This window comes from Pelobates fuscus, chromosome 11, assembly GCF_036172605.1.
Source record: "Pelobates fuscus isolate aPelFus1 chromosome 11, aPelFus1.pri, whole genome shotgun sequence".
Lineage (NCBI taxonomy): Eukaryota > Metazoa > Chordata > Amphibia > Anura > Pelobatidae > Pelobates > Pelobates fuscus.
The window spans coordinates 2,140,660-2,161,351 of NC_086327.1; the positions used below are offsets into that span (position 1 = coordinate 2,140,660).

Consider the following 20,692-nt stretch of genomic DNA (forward strand, 5'->3'; position numbering starts at 1 on the left):
TATAACATGACACAGAGGATAACCGATACTGACCATAATGTGCATATAACACGACACAGAGGATAACCGATACTGACCATAATGTGCAGATAACATGACACAGAGGATAACCGATACTGACCATAATGTGCATATAACATGACACAGAGGATAACCGATACTGACCATAATGTGCATATAACATGACACAGAGGATAACCGATACTGACCATAATGTGCATATAACATGACACAGAGGATAACCGATACTGACCATAATGTGCATATAACACGACACAGAGGATAACCGATACTGACCATAATGTGCATATAACATGACACAGAGGATAACCGATACTGACCATAATGTGCATATAACATGACACAGAGGATAACCGATACTGACCATAATGTGCATATAACACGACACAGAGGATAACCGATACTGACCATAATGTGCAGATAACACGACACAGAGGATAACCGATACTGACCATAATGTGCAGATAACATGACACAGAGGATAACCGATACTGACCATAATGTGCAGATAACACGACACAGAGGATAACCGATACTGACCATAATGTGCATATAACATGACACAGAGGATAACCGATACTGACCATAATGTGCATATAACATGACACAGAGGATAACCGATACTGACCATAATGTGCAGATAACATGACACAGAGGATAACCGATACTGACCATAATGTGCATATAACACGACACAGAGGATAACCGATACTGACCATAATGTGCAGATAACACGACACAGAGGATAACCTATACTGACCATAATGTGCATATAACATGACACAGAGGATAACCGATACTGACCATAATGTGCAGATAACACGACACAGAGGATAACCGATACTGACCATAATGTGCATATAACATGACACAGAGGATAACCGATACTGACCATAATGTGCAGATAACACGACACAGAGGATAACCGATACTGACCATAATGTGCAGATAACACGACACAGAGGATAACCGATACTGACCATAATGTGCATATAACATGACACAGAGGATAACCGATACTGACCATAATGTGCAGATAACATGACACAGAGGATAACCGATACTGACCATAATGTGCAGATAACACGACACAGAGGATAACCGATACTGACCATAATGTGCAGATAACACGACACAGAGGATAACCGATACTGACCATAATGTGCATATAACATGACACAGAGGATAACCGATACTGACCATAATGTGCAGATAACACGACACAGAGGATAACCGATACTGACCATAATGTGCAGATAACATGACACAGAGGATAACCGATACTGACCATAATGTGCATATAACACGACACAGAGGATAACCGATACTGACCATAATGTGCAGATAACACGACACAGAGGATAACCGATACTGACCATAATGTGCAGATAACACGACACAGAGGATAACCGATACTGACCATAATGTGCAGATAACACGACACAGAGGATAACCGATACTGACCATAATGTGCAGATAACATGACACAGAGGATAACCGATACTGACCATAATGTGCAGATAACACGACACAGAGGATAACCGATACTGACCATAATGTGCAGATAACATGACACAGAGGATAACCGATACTGACCATAATGTGCAGATAACATGACACAGAGGATAACCGATACTGACCATAATGTGCATATAACATGACACAGAGGATAACCGATACTGACCATAATGTGCAGATAACATGACACAGATGATAACCGATACTGACCATAATGTGCAGATAACACGACACAGAGGATAACCGATACTGACCATAATGTGCAGATAACATGACACAGAGGATAACCGATACTGACCATAATGTGCAGATAACACGACACAGAGGATAACCGATACTGACCATAATGTGCAGATAACACGACACAGAGGATAACCGATACTGACCATAATGTGCAGATAACACGACACAGAGGATAACCGATACTGACCATAATGTGCAGATAACACGACACAGAGGATAACCGATACTGACCATAATGTGCAGATAACATGACACAGAGGATAACCTATATTGACCATAATGTGCAGATAACACGACACAGAGGATAACCGATACTGACCATAATGTGCAGATAACACGACACAGAGGATAACCTATATTGACCATAATGTGCAGATAACACGACACAGAGGATAACCTATATTGACCATAATGTGCAGATAACACGACACAGAGGATAACCGATACTGACCATAATGTGCAGATAACACGACACAGAGGATAACCGATACTGACCATAATGTGCAGATAACACGACACAGAGGATAACCGATACTGACCATAATGTGCAGATAACACGACACAGAGGATAACCTATATTGACCATAATGTGCAGATAACATGACACAGAGGATAACCGATACTGACCATAATGTGCAGATAACATGACACAGAGGATAACCTATATTGACCATAATGTGCAGATAACATGACACAGAGGATAACCGATACTGACCATAATGTGCAGATAACACGACACAGAGGATAACCTATATTGACCATAATGTGCAGATAACATGACACAGAGGATAACCGATACTGACCATAATGTGCAGATAACATGACACAGAGGATAACCTATATTGACCATAATGTGCAGATAACATGACACAGAGGATAACCGATACTGACCATAATGTGCAGATAACATGACACAGAGGATAACCTATATTGACCATAATGTGCAGATAACATGACACAGAGGATAACCGATACTGACCATAATGTGCAGATAACACGACACAGAGGATAACCGATACTGACCATAATGTGCAGATAACACGACACAGAGGATAACCTATATTGACCATAATGTGCAGATAACATGACACAGAGGATAACCGATACTGACCATAATGTGCAGATAACACGACACAGAGGATAACCTATATTGACCATAATGTGCAGATAACATGACACAGAGGATAACCGATACTGACCATAATGTGCAGATAACATGACACAGAGGATAACCGATACTGACCATAATGTGCAGATAACATGACACAGAGGATAACCTATATTGACCATAATGTGCAGATAACATGACACAGAGGATAACCGATACTGACCATAATGTGCAGATAACATGACACAGAGGATAACCTATATTGACCATAATGTGCAGATAACATGACACAGAGGATAACCGATACTGACCATAATGTGCAGATAACACGACACAGAGGATAACCGATACTGACCATAATGTGCAGATAACACGACACAGAGGATAACCGATACTGACCATAATGTGCAGATAACATGACACAGAGGATAACCTATATTGACCATAATGTGCAGATAACATGACACAGAGGATAACCGATACTGACCATAATGTGCAGATAACATGACACAGAGGATAACCTATATTGACCATAATGTGCAGATAACATGACACAGAGGATAACCGATACTGACCATAATGTGCAGATAACATGACACAGAGGATAACCGATACTGACCATAATGTGCAGATAACATGAGCAATTTCTAAGTATGAAAATGATGTGTTCATATGTGAAACCGTTGATTTCCCCCTGGGTAAGTATCACTCACTCTATGAGGCCTGGGGTCGCTGAGAGTTGTGATCTTTGTACTGCCTAATGCGTTCCCGCCCCTCTGCCGTTGCTAATGAGGCAGGCAGAGCTTGTGTTGTGACCGCCCTTGGCGGCAGAATAGACCGCTGTCGGCTATGGAGGGAGCGTGCCTGAGAGTGAGTGCTGGCCGAACTCTGCCCCCATAAGTAACTACCGTGCTGGCTGATGGCTTGCCCCCTGGGGAAATGCCGGTGAAGCTGGTGGTGAGGCTACCCTCCGTGCCCCTGGTGTTGGGGGGGGGGGGCGGAGAATACAGAGCATTGTGCAGAAGACCCCGGCGGGTTTTGTTTCCTATATGTGATACAGACGGTGTACCAGTGTACAATGCTTGTTCAACCAACACGAGGTACCAACAGAGGCAAGGCAAAGATGTGGGCAGAATAGCAGAAGGTTCCTCCAGTTAGTACAGTTTCATATACAGGTATACAGGCAGAAAGGTCAGGCAACAAAGGGACTATGAATAACATTGGAGTAGTACTGAGGAGAGCACAGTACAACTGAGAAAAGAGGACTGGGCAACTGGCACATATATATATATATATATATATATAGGGAGAAGGAGATGTATGCCCCCAATATCATCAGCACATCTCCTACATACCACAACCCTCTCTCCCATTAAGTACTCCAATATTAGGCATGCCTTCACAACATGCCTTCTCAGAAATCTGGTTGCAGCCATTGATAGCTTCCTTTTTCTGCCCAGTCCAGGTAGTGTAACCACTGTTCCTTCGAATTTGAACTTGCAAACTATGCTTCAAACCGTGTCTCTAGGAACTTTCAGTGCTATCTTTTTGGATCCTGTTCCTCGTTTGGATCCTGTTAAGTTCTCTTAACTTTGTGGGCCATTCTTTTGACTTAGCCATGATTCTAACATGCAGTGAGACGTGACGCTCAACAAACCCCTCATTCATGGATTGCACGTGTTCCAGCTCAAGCACACTTGGTGCAGCTAGGGAAGCCCTTGATTAGTTGCATCAGTGTGCTTAAGACAATATCTGTTTTTGCATATTTGTGCTGGTGTGAGGGATTCTATTCAAGGGTTGAATATTTTTTTTGAGATTGGAGAAATCAGTATAAATATAATTTTCAGTTGAATTTAGGGAAACCACTTGAAGCATTTGTTGTGTTGAGCTATTTCTATTGCTTTTGTATGATTTGTTCATTACAAACAGCTGAAAGTCTGTACATTTTGACAATAAACCCACTTTTTAATTGGGGTTGGATAATTTTGGTTATACAGTAGCTGTATAACTATTTTACTGTTTCTCCTTTTCCCTTCTATTGCTCACTTGATCTGTGAATAAAACCAACATTTAGTGACTGTCCCGTATCTATCATCACTTTTTTTTTTTATTATCAATAATCTCTATTTTTGGTGCCATGGATGGTGAGTGAAAGGGAGCATGTTCAGCCATTGTGCAATTTGTTTGGTTTGTAATTTGGGTACATTATGGCTCAGATGTCGGGAATTCAACTGTTCACCTCATTGGTACAAATTTGGATGAATTGCAGTGCAAAACTAAATGAATCTCCAAATCGTATATACAATAAAAACGTCCTATAGGGAACTAAAGAACTTGTTCAGTTAGTTTATATATATATATATATATATGGAATTAATATTATATCCTGAAATTACCTGGTGATTCAAGCACAGTGAATTGTGGGTTGTATTTGTCTATTTCTAAAGCCCAACGACCGGGCACTTGAACATTGCTTGTTGACGCCACATTGAGGATGGCCGAGGTCATTGAACCTGATAGAGTATAGAAACTGCTACCGTTTCCACTGTATACACCAACCTGTAGAGAATGAACAACACAATACAAGAGAACATTATCTGTAAATGGATATAAATCAGATTGATTTTCTGACTTTAGAAAGGTTTAGAATATCCTTTTATTTATTGAAAGCAGACACACAGCAATTTTATATCAGCATTTCGTCCATATCAGTTGGCTGTTAGATAAGATTTTATTTATCTCTCCATACTTACCAAAGCCGGGGTTCCTCCAGTTCCATTCACTCCCCCACTGGCTGTACCAGTTGTCCACTGGATGGTCCCATAGTTGAACAGAACAAACGTGGCATTTCCATCGGTGGTCAGAACTACTTGGAAAGTGTTTGTCTGTTGCTACAATCAAGAAGCTCGGATTAGCAATTTTTTTTTCGTTTTTTTCACTTTAACTATGTTTAAGTAGCGATCTTATCCAGAGTACATAACAGAATGCTAACAATTGTTTCCACTGTGGCATACATAGCGAAAGGTCTGCATTTACAGTGTTTTCTGAATGTTATTATAGGTAGCTGAGACAAGAGTCACTGGATGTGATGGCTGGAGAATTGAGATATTAAGAATTGTGGAAGCATTGTTAATTTGTGACCATTATGTGGGCGCGATGCGTGACTGGGGCTGGGGGGGGGGGGGGGACAAATCATTAGAGCTAATAAAAAGCTATGTCTCAGAAATGCAAAAATGGGATGAGATGTTAAAACAAGGCCACAGTGTAACAGTAACCATTTTTAAAAAATCACTTATTGATGTTAAACCAGTAATGAAATATTTAGTTTTTTTAAGGAGAAGCTATACCTGACTGACAACAGATCCATAATACGCAACTCTGTCCCACGTGGCCACGAACACCCATTGAGAAGTGAATCTTGAAGAATTGAAGTAGGATCTGATGTCGGAAGTGGCCCGCGCTAGGAGGCTTGAATCCATGCTCTGACGGTAATATATGTCTCCTGTTATTCTGTTATCCACATCGCCCCAGAAAGGTGCTAAATAGGGGTTCCAGGAAGTCACAGGAACTATGCTGGGTGTAAACTGACTAATTGGTTGGTTGAATGACAGCAATCCGTTATGATTTACCTGTTAATAAATGAAGATAAAATAATGTTCAGTTGTTATCACTGTTTATATACTCTGGAGTATTTAGATATTGAGAATAGTTTGCTGGGTTTTGGAAATTCTCTGTCTTGTATACTGGTATCATAACTTACCGCACCTCCGATTTCCCCGATGCCTCTTCCAGGTCCGCTCCACGATGATGGAACTCTGCCTCCGTGGGATGATGTGGTTTGCAGCAACTTTGTAACTTTGAAGCCGCAGCAACTTTGTATCGCTCAGTGATTTTGCTTTGCTTGTGATACAAAGTTACCATCAAGATCTCTGTGATTGAATCTCCGTGTACCAGACCTCTACTTAAAGGACCACTATGGTGCCAGGAAAACATATTCGTTTTCCTGGCTCTATAGGGTTTCTAGGTCCCCCCCACCCTCAGGGCCCCCCTCCCGCCGGGCTCTAGGGGGTGGAAGGGGTTAAATTTACCTCTTTTTCCAGCGCCGGGAGGGGAACTCTCCTCCTCCATATCGCCGTCATCGGCTGAATGCGCATGCGCGGCAGGAGCCGCACGCGCATTCAGCCAGTCCATAGGAAAGCATTCTCAATGCTTTCCTATGGACGCTGGCGTCTTCTCACTGTGAAAATCACAGTGAGAAGCTCGGAAGCACCTCTAGCGGCTGTCAATGAGACACCCACTAGAGGCTGCATTAACCCTATTATAAATATAGCAGTTTCTCTTAAACTGCTATGTTTATAGAAAAAAGGGTTAACCCTAGCTGGACCTGGCACCCAGACTACTTCATTAAGCTGCAGTGGTCTGGGTGCCTATAGTGGTCCTTTAAAACATTTCTGCTGAACTCTCCAATTCCTGTTATCCAGACTATGCCATAACTCTGCTTACTGATTTGAAGTTTTTGACAAGTCCAGTATTATTTCTGCCTTCAATGTGGACTTCTATTTTCCAGCCTCAAGCACTAGCTGCACAACTATTCTCTTTATCTTTTTTGAACTGCATGTCCCATTAGAACAAATATCGCTGCTTTACAATATCCGTAACAAGGTACATTCTTATCATACTTTGTTTAAATCTGAGCATACATATAAAATACTTTAATTCCTCTACTGAGTGTAATTAGCTCTGGCCTTGAATTTTCCATGTTCACCTTATTTATCTGCAGTTGAGTCCCTTAATACTTGAAATCCAAGAATTATGACAACCGGGGGACTTTCAGTGTTAACTTTGAGATCATTTTTGTATCTTTTTTCTTAATGTTACCAATTTTGGTAGAACCTTCCTGGAGAACTGACCATACATTGCGTTGATTGACTGTTTTCAATGCAGAGAAAGGGCTTTTTGTTTATTGAAACTCCCATTCCCATATTTTCAGGAGTGATTTTAAAAATAGAATTAATATTTTTTGTGTGAGAGATGTCGCCAGTTTGTGCTCTTGGACAAGACATTCCACAATATACACAAATCTTTCCTTGATTTCCTCCTGGGGCAATGATGATGTATATTTTATTATGTTAAATTATATTTTACTAATGCACAGAGTTCATCAATTGTTTGTCATGTTAATACTATTTATGTAATGACCATATTTACTGTATTTCTGTATTATATACTGTGCATCAGAAGTAAAACAGCTGGAATGATTAGATTAGCTGAAATTTAAGACAGACACATGGCAGGATTGTCACCATGTTTAGTGACTTTACATCGTCTGAGAATTTTGTGAAGTGAAGAAAGTCAAAAGAAATATGTATCAGAGGACGTAAGAGAAAGTAGTAAAAACAATCCAGAAAATCTATAAATTACACAAAAAAACAAGAAATGAAATTTCATATACTTTGTATAAATTGTATTTGTTACCAGTGGCTTTTTGAGAGAGGGCAATTTATAATTTAACTGTAATATTCGTCTGTAATACGATTGGCTCACAGAAGGCTTGTTCTGCATGATTCAATAAGTATCAATATATTAAATAAATATTGTACTCACATATAGAAAAGAGTACAAGCTGCCAAACAGTGGTATCGGGGTGGTGAGATATATTATTGGTGATGATCCATCGTCTATTTTTTGACAGATTGTGTCGAGGGCTGATCCATATGGATAGAAAAGATCTAAGGAGAGAATATATTGTATTTATTGATTTCCAATACAAGTACTACGATATTAAACTGTTGTGTAATTTAGTTTCACCAATAACATATTGATAACTCCCCACTAAACACAATATGACTGATACCTTGCGCGTTTCGCAACCTTTCTAAACACATCACTAAAACAGATTTTTATCAACACTATGTTATCTAGAAACGCCCCAATTGGAAGAAATAGAAATTCAAACCGGAACACATTACAGAATACGGTAATACCGGCGAGCTTAGTGTGTCAGGGACAGTGATTTAAAATCATCCAAATATTAAATAGATAACATAGTTGTGTGTCATTTAAAGAAAGTGTGACAAGACGACACAAAGCCATCTATCTGACAGATTAATTAAATATCTGTGTTATGTAAAGAATGTGCTGTTACTATTCATCTTCTGTGTTATCTCATTGTAAGAATTCATCCTGTCTGCAAGAAAATGGTTATAGAGTGTGAATGTATCTGTGGAACCTCCCCTATAATATTCTACCTTGTAAAGTAACATATTCTTACTAACTACCACCTGCCTTAACTAGCAGCAGACAATGTGATGACTAGTTTATGTTTATGAGTTTAACCCTCTGCTTCTGGAGATGTACCAATCCTTGGGGTGCCATTAGCCAGTCCGTAACAAGAGTTCCAGCCTGGATAATGTTAATCCTGTGCACGTTTGGCATCCTTTCATCAGAACTCACAGCATGTTGGTGACAGACAACCAATGGCAACACAGAACCTCCCCCTCTCCCCCCATGCCGCTCTCCTTAATGTCTGTCCCCCTCAAATAAGGGTGAGTGACATCATCAGAGGATGTCAGGGCTGTGGGGTCAACTTGGCCTCCCACTGGATCAATGTCAGTTTAAGCCATTTTATTTTATTTGTTTTGAGCCTATTTTGTTTGGTGACAGGAAGTGTTACTTATCATAAGTCACCCCAGATGTCACCTGAAATAAATTGAACAAAATTACTGAGCATTTTAGTACATTATCTCAGACACAAATGCACATTGTAGCATATTTCATTTTTTAAAAAAGCAACAGTCTAATATCACACGCGTTCTGCAACCATTGGTCTGTTATGCCATTAAATGGTTTATGTTAAGACCTTACACCTGATATAGCTGCAATATTAAGACATGTGGACGTACCCTGTGCGTTTTGAGCCTTTTTACTGGAGTAATGTACGAGTGAACGTATCAATCAATGACAAATGGTAGATTCAGCAGACTGAGGGAGTTTGTCTAGGACAATAACCTCTTCCTGGCTCCCAGAGGAAGCATTTCAATAATAATATTAATAAACACAGTAATGCTGTAAAAGGTTACAGTTGGACTATGTGAGCCAGTAGGTGGTACATCATACATACCTGTGGAAGTTGTTGAATTTATCCAGGAAATATCTGATAAAAAATTAGATAAATTAATCAAAATTTTACAAAAGCAGAGGATTTGCTGATTTTACAGTGTCTATAGTTAATGTCTGTGTATTAATAGGTTATATTCTCTGAGCAAAGGAAAGTTAATCAAACCATAACCATAATTAGTAAAACACAAACTGCAAAATCTTTATTAAACCAACATGTGAATTCTATGCGATGACCGGCTGATATAAATGAGATCGGTGTTGGATGCTGTATTACTGCAGGAATCGTACAAATCATTCATATTGTGAAATAGCTCTAAAATGGGACAGGCAGGGGAGGGTGGCCACTGGCTGGGGGTAAGTACATTAAATGACAGTTTCTGCTCTCAAAGATCCCAAATCTCTGAGACAAACACAAGGTCAGAACCCGCAGCTCTGATTTAATGATGTATAAAGGTCAGAATGGGTAAAGAAATTAAATATCGTATCATCTATAAAACCATATAAAGAACAAATGCATTCTATATGTATCACTAGAACATCTTCCTACAGTCTAACGTTGTGACACGTAAAGTCTCTTCCACTTAATCATTTGTCAAAATGACATCAGAGAATTGTGAGGTGTGTGCATAGCTCGCTCCAAACACCACAAATAGAGAGAGTGGCAGAAAATATAAAACAGCCATTGCTCTAGGCTGAAATATTGTATTGATTATAATAAAATGCCACGTCTGTTCCACACAAGCAGTGATCTCTGCATCTTCACAAGAGGTTCCACTGGTTATTAGGAACCTAAAGAGGACACAACCTTAATGGTAAAATTGCCTATTACCTAGTAATCAAAAGGACAAATTAATAGATCAGACAATATTCCCAATAAAAACAGACTTACTGATCAGTAGAAGCACAAATAATGTGCAGTGATACATGTTTAGCTTGTCCACGACACTATCGCCTTCTATACAATATCCACTTCACCTGCGTAAACGAGATAATATGTTAGACGGCATGCTATAAAACATCCAAACAAGGAAATATCTTTTCATCCCATAGACCGCGTTCTATGTAAAAGAGATAATATGTAGACTGTATATTATAAATCATCCAACCACGGAAATATCTTTTCATCCCTTAGACTGCGTTCTATGTAAAAGAGATAATATGTAGACTGTATACTATAAATCATCCAACCATGGAAATATCTATTCATCCCTTAGACCGCGTTCTATGTAAAAGAGATAATATGTAGACTGTATACTATAAATCATCCAACCACGGAAATGTCTTTTCATCCCTTAGACCGCGTTCTATGTAAAAGAGATAATATGTAGACTGTATACTATAAATCATCCAACCGCGGAAATATCTTTTCATCCCTTAGACCGCGTTCTATGTAAAAGAGATAATATGTAGACTGTATACTGTAACTCATCCAACCACAGAAATATCTATTCATCCCTTAGACCGCGTTCTATGTAAAAGAGATAATATGTAGAGTGTATACTATAAATCATCCAACCGCGGAAATATCTTTCATCCCTTAGACCGCGTTCTATGTAAAAGAGATAATATGTAGACTGTATACTATAAATCATCCAACCGCAGAAATATCTATTCATCCCTTAGACCGCGTTCTATGTAAAAGAGATAATATGTAGACTGTACACTATAAATCATCCAACCGCGGAAATATCTTTCATCCCTTAGACCGCGTTCTATGTAAAAGAGATAATATGTAGACTGTATACTATAAATCATCCAACCACGGAAATATCTATTCATCCCTTAGACCGCGTTCTATGTAAAAGAGATAATATGTAAACTGTATACTATAAATCATCCAACCATGGAAATATCTATTCATCCCTTAGACCGCGTTCTGTGTAGAAGAGATAATATGTAGACTGTATACTATAAATCATCCAACCACGGAAATATCTATTCATCCCTTAGACCGCGTTCTATGTAAAAGAGATAATATGTAGACTGTATACTATAAATCATCCAACCACGGAAATATCTTTTCATCCCTTAGACCGCGTTCTGTGTAAAAGAGATAATATGTAGACTGTATACTATAAATCATCCAACCACGGAAATATCTATTCATCCCTTAGACCGCGTTCTATGTAAAAGAGATAATATGTAGACTGTATACTATAAATCATCCAACCACGGAAATATCTATTCATCCCTTAGACCGCGTTCTATGTAAAAGAGATAATATGTAGACTGTATACTATAAATCATCCAACCATGGAAATATCTATTCATCCCTTAGACCGCGTTCTATGTAAAAGAGATAATATGTAGACTGTATACTATAAATCATCCAACCATGGAAATATCTATTCATCCCTTAGACCGCGTTCTATGTAAAAGAGATAATATGTAGACTGTATACTATAAATCATCCAACCACGGAAATGTCTTTTCATCCCTTAGACCGCGTTCTATGTAAAAGAGATAATATGTAGACTGTATACTATAAATCATCCAACCGCGGAAATATCTTTTCATCCCTTAGACCGCGTTCTATGTAAAAGAGATAATATGTAGACTGTATACTGTAACTCATCCAACCACAGAAATATCTATTCATCCCTTAGACCGCGTTCTATGTAAAAGAGATAATATGTAGAGTGTATACTATAAATCATCCAACCACGGAAATATCTATTCATCCCTTAGACCGCGTTCTATGTAAAAGAGATAATATGTAGACTGTATACTATAAATCATCCAACCGCAGAAATATCTATTCATCCCTTAGACCGCGTTCTATGTAAAAGAGATAATATGTAGACTGTATACTATAAATCATCCAACCACGGAAATATCTATTCATCCCTTAGACCGCGTTCTATGTAAAAGAGATAATATGTAAACTGTATACTATAAATCATCCAACCATGGAAATATCTATTCATCCCTTAGACCGCGTTCTGTGTAGAAGAGATAATATGTAGACTGTATACTATAAATCATCCAACCACGGAAATATCTATTCATCCCTTAGACCGCGTTCTATGTAAAAGAGATAATATGTAGACTGTATACTATAAATCATCCAACCACGGAAATATCTTTTCATCCCTTAGACCGCGTTCTGTGTAAAAGAGATAATATGTAGACTGTATACTATAAATCATCCAACCACGGAAATATCTATTCATCCCTTAGACCGCGTTCTATGTAAAAGAGATAATATGTAGACTGTATACTATAAATCATCCAACCACGGAAATGTCTTTTCATCCCTTAGACCGCGTTCTATGTAAAAGAGATAATATGTAGACTGTATACTGTAACTCATCCAACCACAGAAATATCTATTCATCCCTTAGACCGCGTTCTATGTAAAAGAGATAATATGTAGAGTGTATACTATAAATCATCCAACCGCGGAAATATCTTTTCATCCCTTAGACCGCGTTCTATGTAAAAGAGATAATATGTAGACTGTATACTATAAATCATCCAACCGCGGAAATATCTATTCATCCCTTAGACCGCGTTCTATGTAAAAGAGATAATATGTAGACTGTATACTATAAATCATCCAACCACGGAAATATCTATTCATCCCTTAGACCGCGTTCTATGTAAAAGAGATAATATGTAGACTGTACACTATAAATCATCCAACCGCGGAAATATCTTTCATCCCTTAGACCGCGTTCTATGTAAAAGAGATAATATGTAGACTGTATACTATAAATCATCCAACCACGGAAATATCTATTCATCCCTTAGACCGCGTTCTATGTAAAAGAGATAATATGTAAACTGTATACTATAAATCATCCAACCATGGAAATATCTATTCATCCCTTAGACCGCGTTCTGTGTAGAAGAGATAATATGTAGACTGTATACTATAAATCATCCAACCACGGAAATATCTATTCATCCCTTAGACCGCGTTCTATGTAAAAGAGATAATATGTAGACTGTATACTATAAATCATCCAACCACGGAAATATCTTTTCATCCCTTAGACCGCGTTCTGTGTAAAAGAGATAATATGTAGACTGTATACTATAAATCATCCAACCACGGAAATATCTATTCATCCCTTAGACCGCGTTCTATGTAAAAGAGATAATATGTAGACTGTATACTATAAATCATCCAACCACGGAAATATCTATTCATCCCTTAGACCGCGTTCTATGTAAAAGAGATAATATGTAGACTGTATACTATAAATCATCCAACCATGGAAATATCTATTCATCCCTTAGACCGCGTTCTATGTAAAAGAGATAATATGTAGACTGTATACTATAAATCATCCAACCATGGAAATATCTATTCATCCCTTAGACCGCGTTCTATGTAAAAGAGATAATATGTAGACTGTATACTATAAATCATCCAACCACGGAAATGTCTTTTCATCCCTTAGACCGCGTTCTATGTAAAAGAGATAATATGTAGACTGTATACTATAAATCATCCAACCGCGGAAATATCTTTTCATCCCTTAGACCGCGTTCTATGTAAAAGAGATAATATGTAGACTGTATACTGTAACTCATCCAACCACAGAAATATCTATTCATCCCTTAGACCGCGTTCTATGTAAAAGAGATAATATGTAGAGTGTATACTATAAATCATCCAACCGCGGAAATATCTTTCATCCCTTAGACCGCGTTCTATGTAAAAGAGATAATATGTAGACTGTATACTATAAATCATCCAACCGCAGAAATATCTATTCATCCCTTAGACCGCGTTCTATGTAAAAGAGATAATATGTAGACTGTATACTATAAATCATCCAACCACGGAAATATCTATTCATCCCTTAGACCGCGTTCTATGTAAAAGAGATAATATGTAAACTGTATACTATAAATCATCCAACCATGGAAATATCTATTCATCCCTTAGACCGCGTTCTGTGTAGAAGAGATAATATGTAGACTGTATACTATAAATCATCCAACCACGGAAATATCTATTCATCCCTTAGACCGCGTTCTATGTAAAAGAGATAATATGTAGACTGTATACTATAAATCATCCAACCACGGAAATATCTTTTCATCCCTTAGACCGCGTTCTGTGTAAAAGAGATAATATGTAGACTGTATACTATAAATCATCCAACCACGGAAATATCTATTCATCCCTTAGACCGCGTTCTATGTAAAAGAGATAATATGTAGACTGTATACTATAAATCATCCAACCACGGAAATGTCTTTTCATCCCTTAGACCGCGTTCTATGTAAAAGAGATAATATGTAGACTGTATACTGTAACTCATCCAACCACAGAAATATCTATTCATCCCTTAGACCGCGTTCTATGTAAAAGAGATAATATGTAGAGTGTATACTATAAATCATCCAACCGCGGAAATATCTTTTCATCCCTTAGACCGCGTTCTATGTAAAAGAGATAATATGTAGACTGTATACTATAAATCATCCAACCGCGGAAATATCTATTCATCCCTTAGACCGCGTTCTATGTAAAAGAGATAATATGTAGACTGTATACTATAAATCATCCAACCACGGAAATATCTATTCATCCCTTAGACCGCGTTCTATGTAAAAGAGATAATATGTAAACTGTATACTATAAATCATCCAACCATGGAAATATCTATTCATCCCTTAGACCGCGTTCTGTGTAAAAGAGATAATATGTAGACTGTATACTATAAATTATCCAACCACGGAAATATCTATTCATCCCTTAGACCGCGTTCTATGTAAAAGAGATAATATGTAGACTGTATACTATAAATCATCCAACCACGGGAATATCTATTCATCCCTTAGACCGAGTTCTATTTAAAAGAGATAATATGTAGACTGTATACTATAAATCATCCAACCACGGAAATATCTATTCATCCCTTAGACCGCGTTCTATGTAAAAGAGATAATATGTAAACTGTATACTATAAATCATCCAACCATGGAAATATCTATTCATCCCATAGACCGCGTTCTATGTAAAAGAGATAATATGTAGACTGTATACTATAAATCATCCAACCACGGAAATATCTATTCATCCCTTAGACCGCGTTCTATGTAAAAGAGATAATATGTAGACTGTATACTATTAATCATCCGACCACGGAAATATCTATTCATCCCTTAGACCGCGTTCTATGTAAAAGAGATAATATGTAGACTGTATACTATAAATCATCCAACCGCGGAAATATCTTTTCATCCCTTAGACCGCGTTCTATGTAAAAGAGATAATATGTAGACTGTATACTATAAATCATCCAACCGCGGAAATATCTATTCATCCCTTTGACCGCGTTCTATGTAAAAGAGATAATATGTAGACTGTACACTATAAATCATCCAACCGCGGAAATATCTTTTCATCCCTTAGACCGCGTTCTATGTAAAAGAGATAATATGTAGACTGTATACTATAAATCATCCAACCGCGGAAATATCTTTTCATCCCTTAGACCGCGTTCTATGTAAAAGAGATAATATGTAGACTGTATACTATAAATCATCCAACCACGGAAATATCTTTTCATCCCTTAGACCGCGTTCTATGTAAAAGAGATAATATGTAGACTGTATACTATAAATCATCCAACCACGGTAATATCTTTTCATCCCTTAGACCGCGTTCTATGTAAAAGAGATAATATGTAGACTGTATATTATAAATCATCCAACCACAGAAATATCTATTGATCCCTTAGACCGCGTTCTATGTAAAAGAGATAATATGTAGACTGTATACTATAAATCATCCAACCACGGAAATATCTTTTCATCCCTTAGACCGCGTTCTATGTAAAAGAGATAATATGTAGATTGTATACTATAAATCATCCAACCACGGAAATATCTTTTCATCCCTTAGACCGCGTTCTATGTAAAAGAGATACTATGTAGATTGTATACTATAAATCATCCAACCACGGAAATATCTATTCATCCCTTAGACCGCGTTCTATGTAAAAGAAATAATATGTAGAGTGTATACTATAAATCATCCAACCACGGAAATATCTATTCATCCCTTAGACTGCGTTCTATGTAAAAGAGATACTATGTAGATTGTATACTATAAATCATCCAACCACGAAAATATCTATTCATCTCTTAGACCAGGTTCTGTGTAAAACAGATAGTATGTTAGAATGTATACTATAAAACATCCAACCACGGTGGCTTGCTCAGTGCCTAACCAGACGTGTTTAACTGGAGCTCCTGCTGAATGCTCCAAAAAACAAATAAAATTTCCACGGAAAACCAGAAATCTAACCTCAAAACTGCAAGATTGGTAACCCCGAACCCCCCACAGAGAAATGGGGAGCAAACACCGTAAACTGATGGCTACAGAAACCTCTAAAATATTTGGTGGTCATTCGAATGGCAGCATTAACCAATGCAGTCAAATATGGCACTGAGGAGGCCTCACGGTTCCAGCGACTCTGAGATGTCTCCAGAAGAAGAAGGACCCAAAAAGTCGCAAGTCCCCAGCAGGGTATAAAGGAGGGATGATTCCGACTGACACCTCAACCTCTACCAAGGGAGACATTAAAACACTTCTGCTAGAACCTGGATGGGGTACGCACTGAGATGAGCGGCCTCGCTACAAGCGTCGGAGCTGTGGAAACCCGAGTAAGAGACAACATACTTACTGAGACCCGAACTGAAGTAGAGAGCCTGTCCCAGCAGCTTCACCATCTCACTGGCACTGTCACGACAATAGAAGCGCAGCACCGCAAGAAAAATATACGCATATGCGGGGTGCCTTAAACTGTGGCCCCCGAGGCAGTGTTGGAGTTTGCAAACAAAATTTCGGCTGAGATGGAGGTGAGGGGAGAGGGAGGGCTGCAGCCCATAATCTCGGCATTCCGAATCCGAAAGGCTGCAACTTCCCCAGCGGACGCTCCCAGGGACATTATTGCTGAGATGGAGGTGAGGGAAGAGGGAAATTTTCAGTTATTTTTATTATTATTATGATATTTATAGAGCACCGTCAAATTCTGCAGCGCTTTACAATGGGTGGACGAACAGACATGTAGTTGTAAACAGACAAGTTGGACACACAGGAACAGAGGGGTCGAGGGCCCTGCTCAATGAGATTACATGCTAGAGGGAGTGGGGTAAAATGACACAAAAAGGTAAGGATAGTATTAGACTAGTGACAGTTGCAGAAGAGGAATCAGTTGGGAGCTATTAACAGTTTAATTGATATGCTTTTATGAAGAAGTGGGTGTGACAAACTGCCATTTGCCACTGGGCATTGGAGAGGACTGATTGCTAGCCTCCTGCCCTGCGACTATGGCCCTGGGATGTATTGCCCTTTAAGAACTGTATTTGGGCATAATGGATTTTTATAATGCTATTCCTGGCCCTTTAATTACTTTGGAGCAGTGTTGCAACTTTTAAACTGGCATTTGGGATGCAGTCGAAGAGCCGAAGTCGTCGAAGTGACTGCCATTCGACAAACGAACACGTGGCGGCGGCCATTTTAACTTATTCGAACGCGGTCAGCTGTGTGTGCAGCCAAATCTATGGAACTGTTTTCGGCTACCCAATTGCACGAACACCGCTGGCCCGTACCTTCTACGCTACTTCGACACCGCGGCTGGAGACTATGTCCCGTTCGAAAATGCGAACGCTTGTTCGAATGGGACTTAGTAATTTTCTCGGTGTAAAATAGACTGACCGCACAGCCCAAATCCATGGAACTGTTTTGGGCATGAAAATGTGCTTGCGGTCGGTCAAAAGTGACTTATACCTATCTCCCAAACAGCTGAACGGATTCAAATGATTTTTGGGGTATGTTTGTATTTGGAATGTGCTGATTAATAATATGTGACTTTTATTAATATTGGATGTATAGTTTTAGAGTTATGAAAGTTGGGTAAAAAGTATGTTTAAATTGTACGTATAATTAGGGGTTACCTCTCAGGCTAAGGGGAGTTGATGTGTGGGATGTAACCATTGTGTTATTGGGTAATGTCTAATTGTCTGTGGGCATCTCCCTTGCAGGGGAGAATTCCATAAAAACAGAGTGTGTGCCATTAAACCTGAGATCTTCTTGACCCTCAAAACGTAGCCTTGTCTCGTTATTGGAGGGAACTGCTATATCACACTGGGGATTGCTATGCTCTACATACTCCCTTGAGTATGTAGAGTTGGTTGTGGAGTCTGCGGTGGTTGTGGTGTCAAGTGCGGTGCTTGTGGTCCTCGGCGCAAGCTAGGAAGCGTCCATTAACGGAAGGTGTCCGTTACAGTGGGTTTTTAATAATTTTTTGAAGGAGTTTAGACTGGGTGAGCATCTAACGGAGGAGGGAAGCGAGTTCCACAGGAACGGTGCAGCCCTCGAGAAATCTTGAAGGCGAGCATCAGAGGTGGGAGTACGGACAGAAGATAGACGTAAGTCTTCAGCAGATCGTAAGGGCCTAGACGGGACATACTTGTGTATAAGGGAGGATAGATAGGTGGGAGCAGCATTATGTAGAGATTTGAAAGCAAGAACCAGAATTTTAAATTGAGCTCTATATTTTATAGGAAGCCAATGTAGGGACTGACAGAAGGGTGAGGCATGGGAGTTGCGGGTGGACAGGAAGATGAGCCTCGCTGCCGCATTCATTATGGACTGTAACAGCGCAAGTTGGGAGCACGTAAGACCACAGACAAGCGGATTACAGTAGTCAAGGCGAGAAAGGACAGTGGAATGGACCAACACCTTAGTAGCATCTGGCGTTAAGTAGGGGCGGATGCGCGCAATGTTTTTGAGATGGAAATGACAGGATTTGGCGATAGATTGAACATGAGGCTTGAAGGAGAGGTCGGAGTCAAAGAGAACACCTAGGCAGCGAGCCTGCGTGGTGGAGCTGATGGTAGCACCGTTGACTTGGAGGGAGGGAGACACAGGAGTAACAACACTTGAGGGAGGAAAGACCAGAATTTCAGTTTTGGTCAAGTTTAGTTTAAGGAAGTGGGCAGCTATCCAGTTAGAAACAGCAGAGAGGCAGTCAGAGACACTAGTCAAGAGGGACAGGGAGAGATCAGGAGAGGACAGGTAGATTTGCGTGTCATCTGCATAGAAATGAAATTGGAAGCCAAGGGAGCTAATGAGTTTACCAAGGGAGGCAGTATAGATGGAGAACAGTAGGGGACCAAGGACTGAACCTTGGGGGACACCAACAGAGAGGAATTGGGGAGAAGAAGCAGAGCCAGAGAAAGAAGCACTGAAAGAGCGCTGGGAGAGGTAGGAGGAGCACCAGGAGAGAGCAATATCTTGTAGACCGATATTGCAGAGGATGAGAAGAAGCTGTTGATGATCAACAGTGTCAAAAGCCGCAGACAGGTCAAGGAGAATTAGGATAGAGTAGTGACCACGAGATTTTGCAGCGAGTAGATCATTGGATACTTTGGTCAGTGCCGTTTCCACAGAGTGCTTAGCGCGGAAACCAGACTGAAGCGGGTCTAGCAGAGAGTTGGACTCGAGGAAGTCTGTCAATCTCGCATACACAATTCTTTCAAGGATCTTGGATGCAAAAGGCAGTAGCAAGATAGGACGGTAGTTGGATGGGGAGTTTGTGTTGCAACATGTGGACGTAGTTATACACTAAAAAAATGGTTGCTCTGAATAAGTACACTGTATATACTAGCTTTGCATCACAAATTTCAAACTAGTGTTAAACTATTCTTTAA

The 20,692-nt window shown here is 39.3% G+C and overlaps 1 protein-coding gene across 1 annotated transcript in view; it reads right to left on the reverse strand.

Annotated features, from left to right (window-relative positions):
* LOC134577862 (uncharacterized) overlaps window positions 1–20,692 on the reverse strand; it is a 42,172-nt gene that overhangs the window by 19,236 nt on the left and 2,244 nt on the right. Inside the window, exons 2-7 of the mRNA XM_063436770.1 lie at window positions 10,899–10,984; window positions 10,011–10,043; window positions 8,495–8,619; window positions 6,238–6,519; window positions 5,644–5,781; window positions 5,287–5,449 (exon numbers count right to left, since the gene is read on the reverse strand). Of these exons, the coding sequence (XP_063292840.1) occupies window positions 5,287–5,449; window positions 5,644–5,781; window positions 6,238–6,519; window positions 8,495–8,619; window positions 10,011–10,043; window positions 10,899–10,935 (778 nt within the window). The 5' untranslated portion in view covers window positions 10,936–10,984. The remainder of the gene's footprint in view (window positions 1–5,286; window positions 5,450–5,643; window positions 5,782–6,237; window positions 6,520–8,494; window positions 8,620–10,010; window positions 10,044–10,898; window positions 10,985–20,692) is intronic.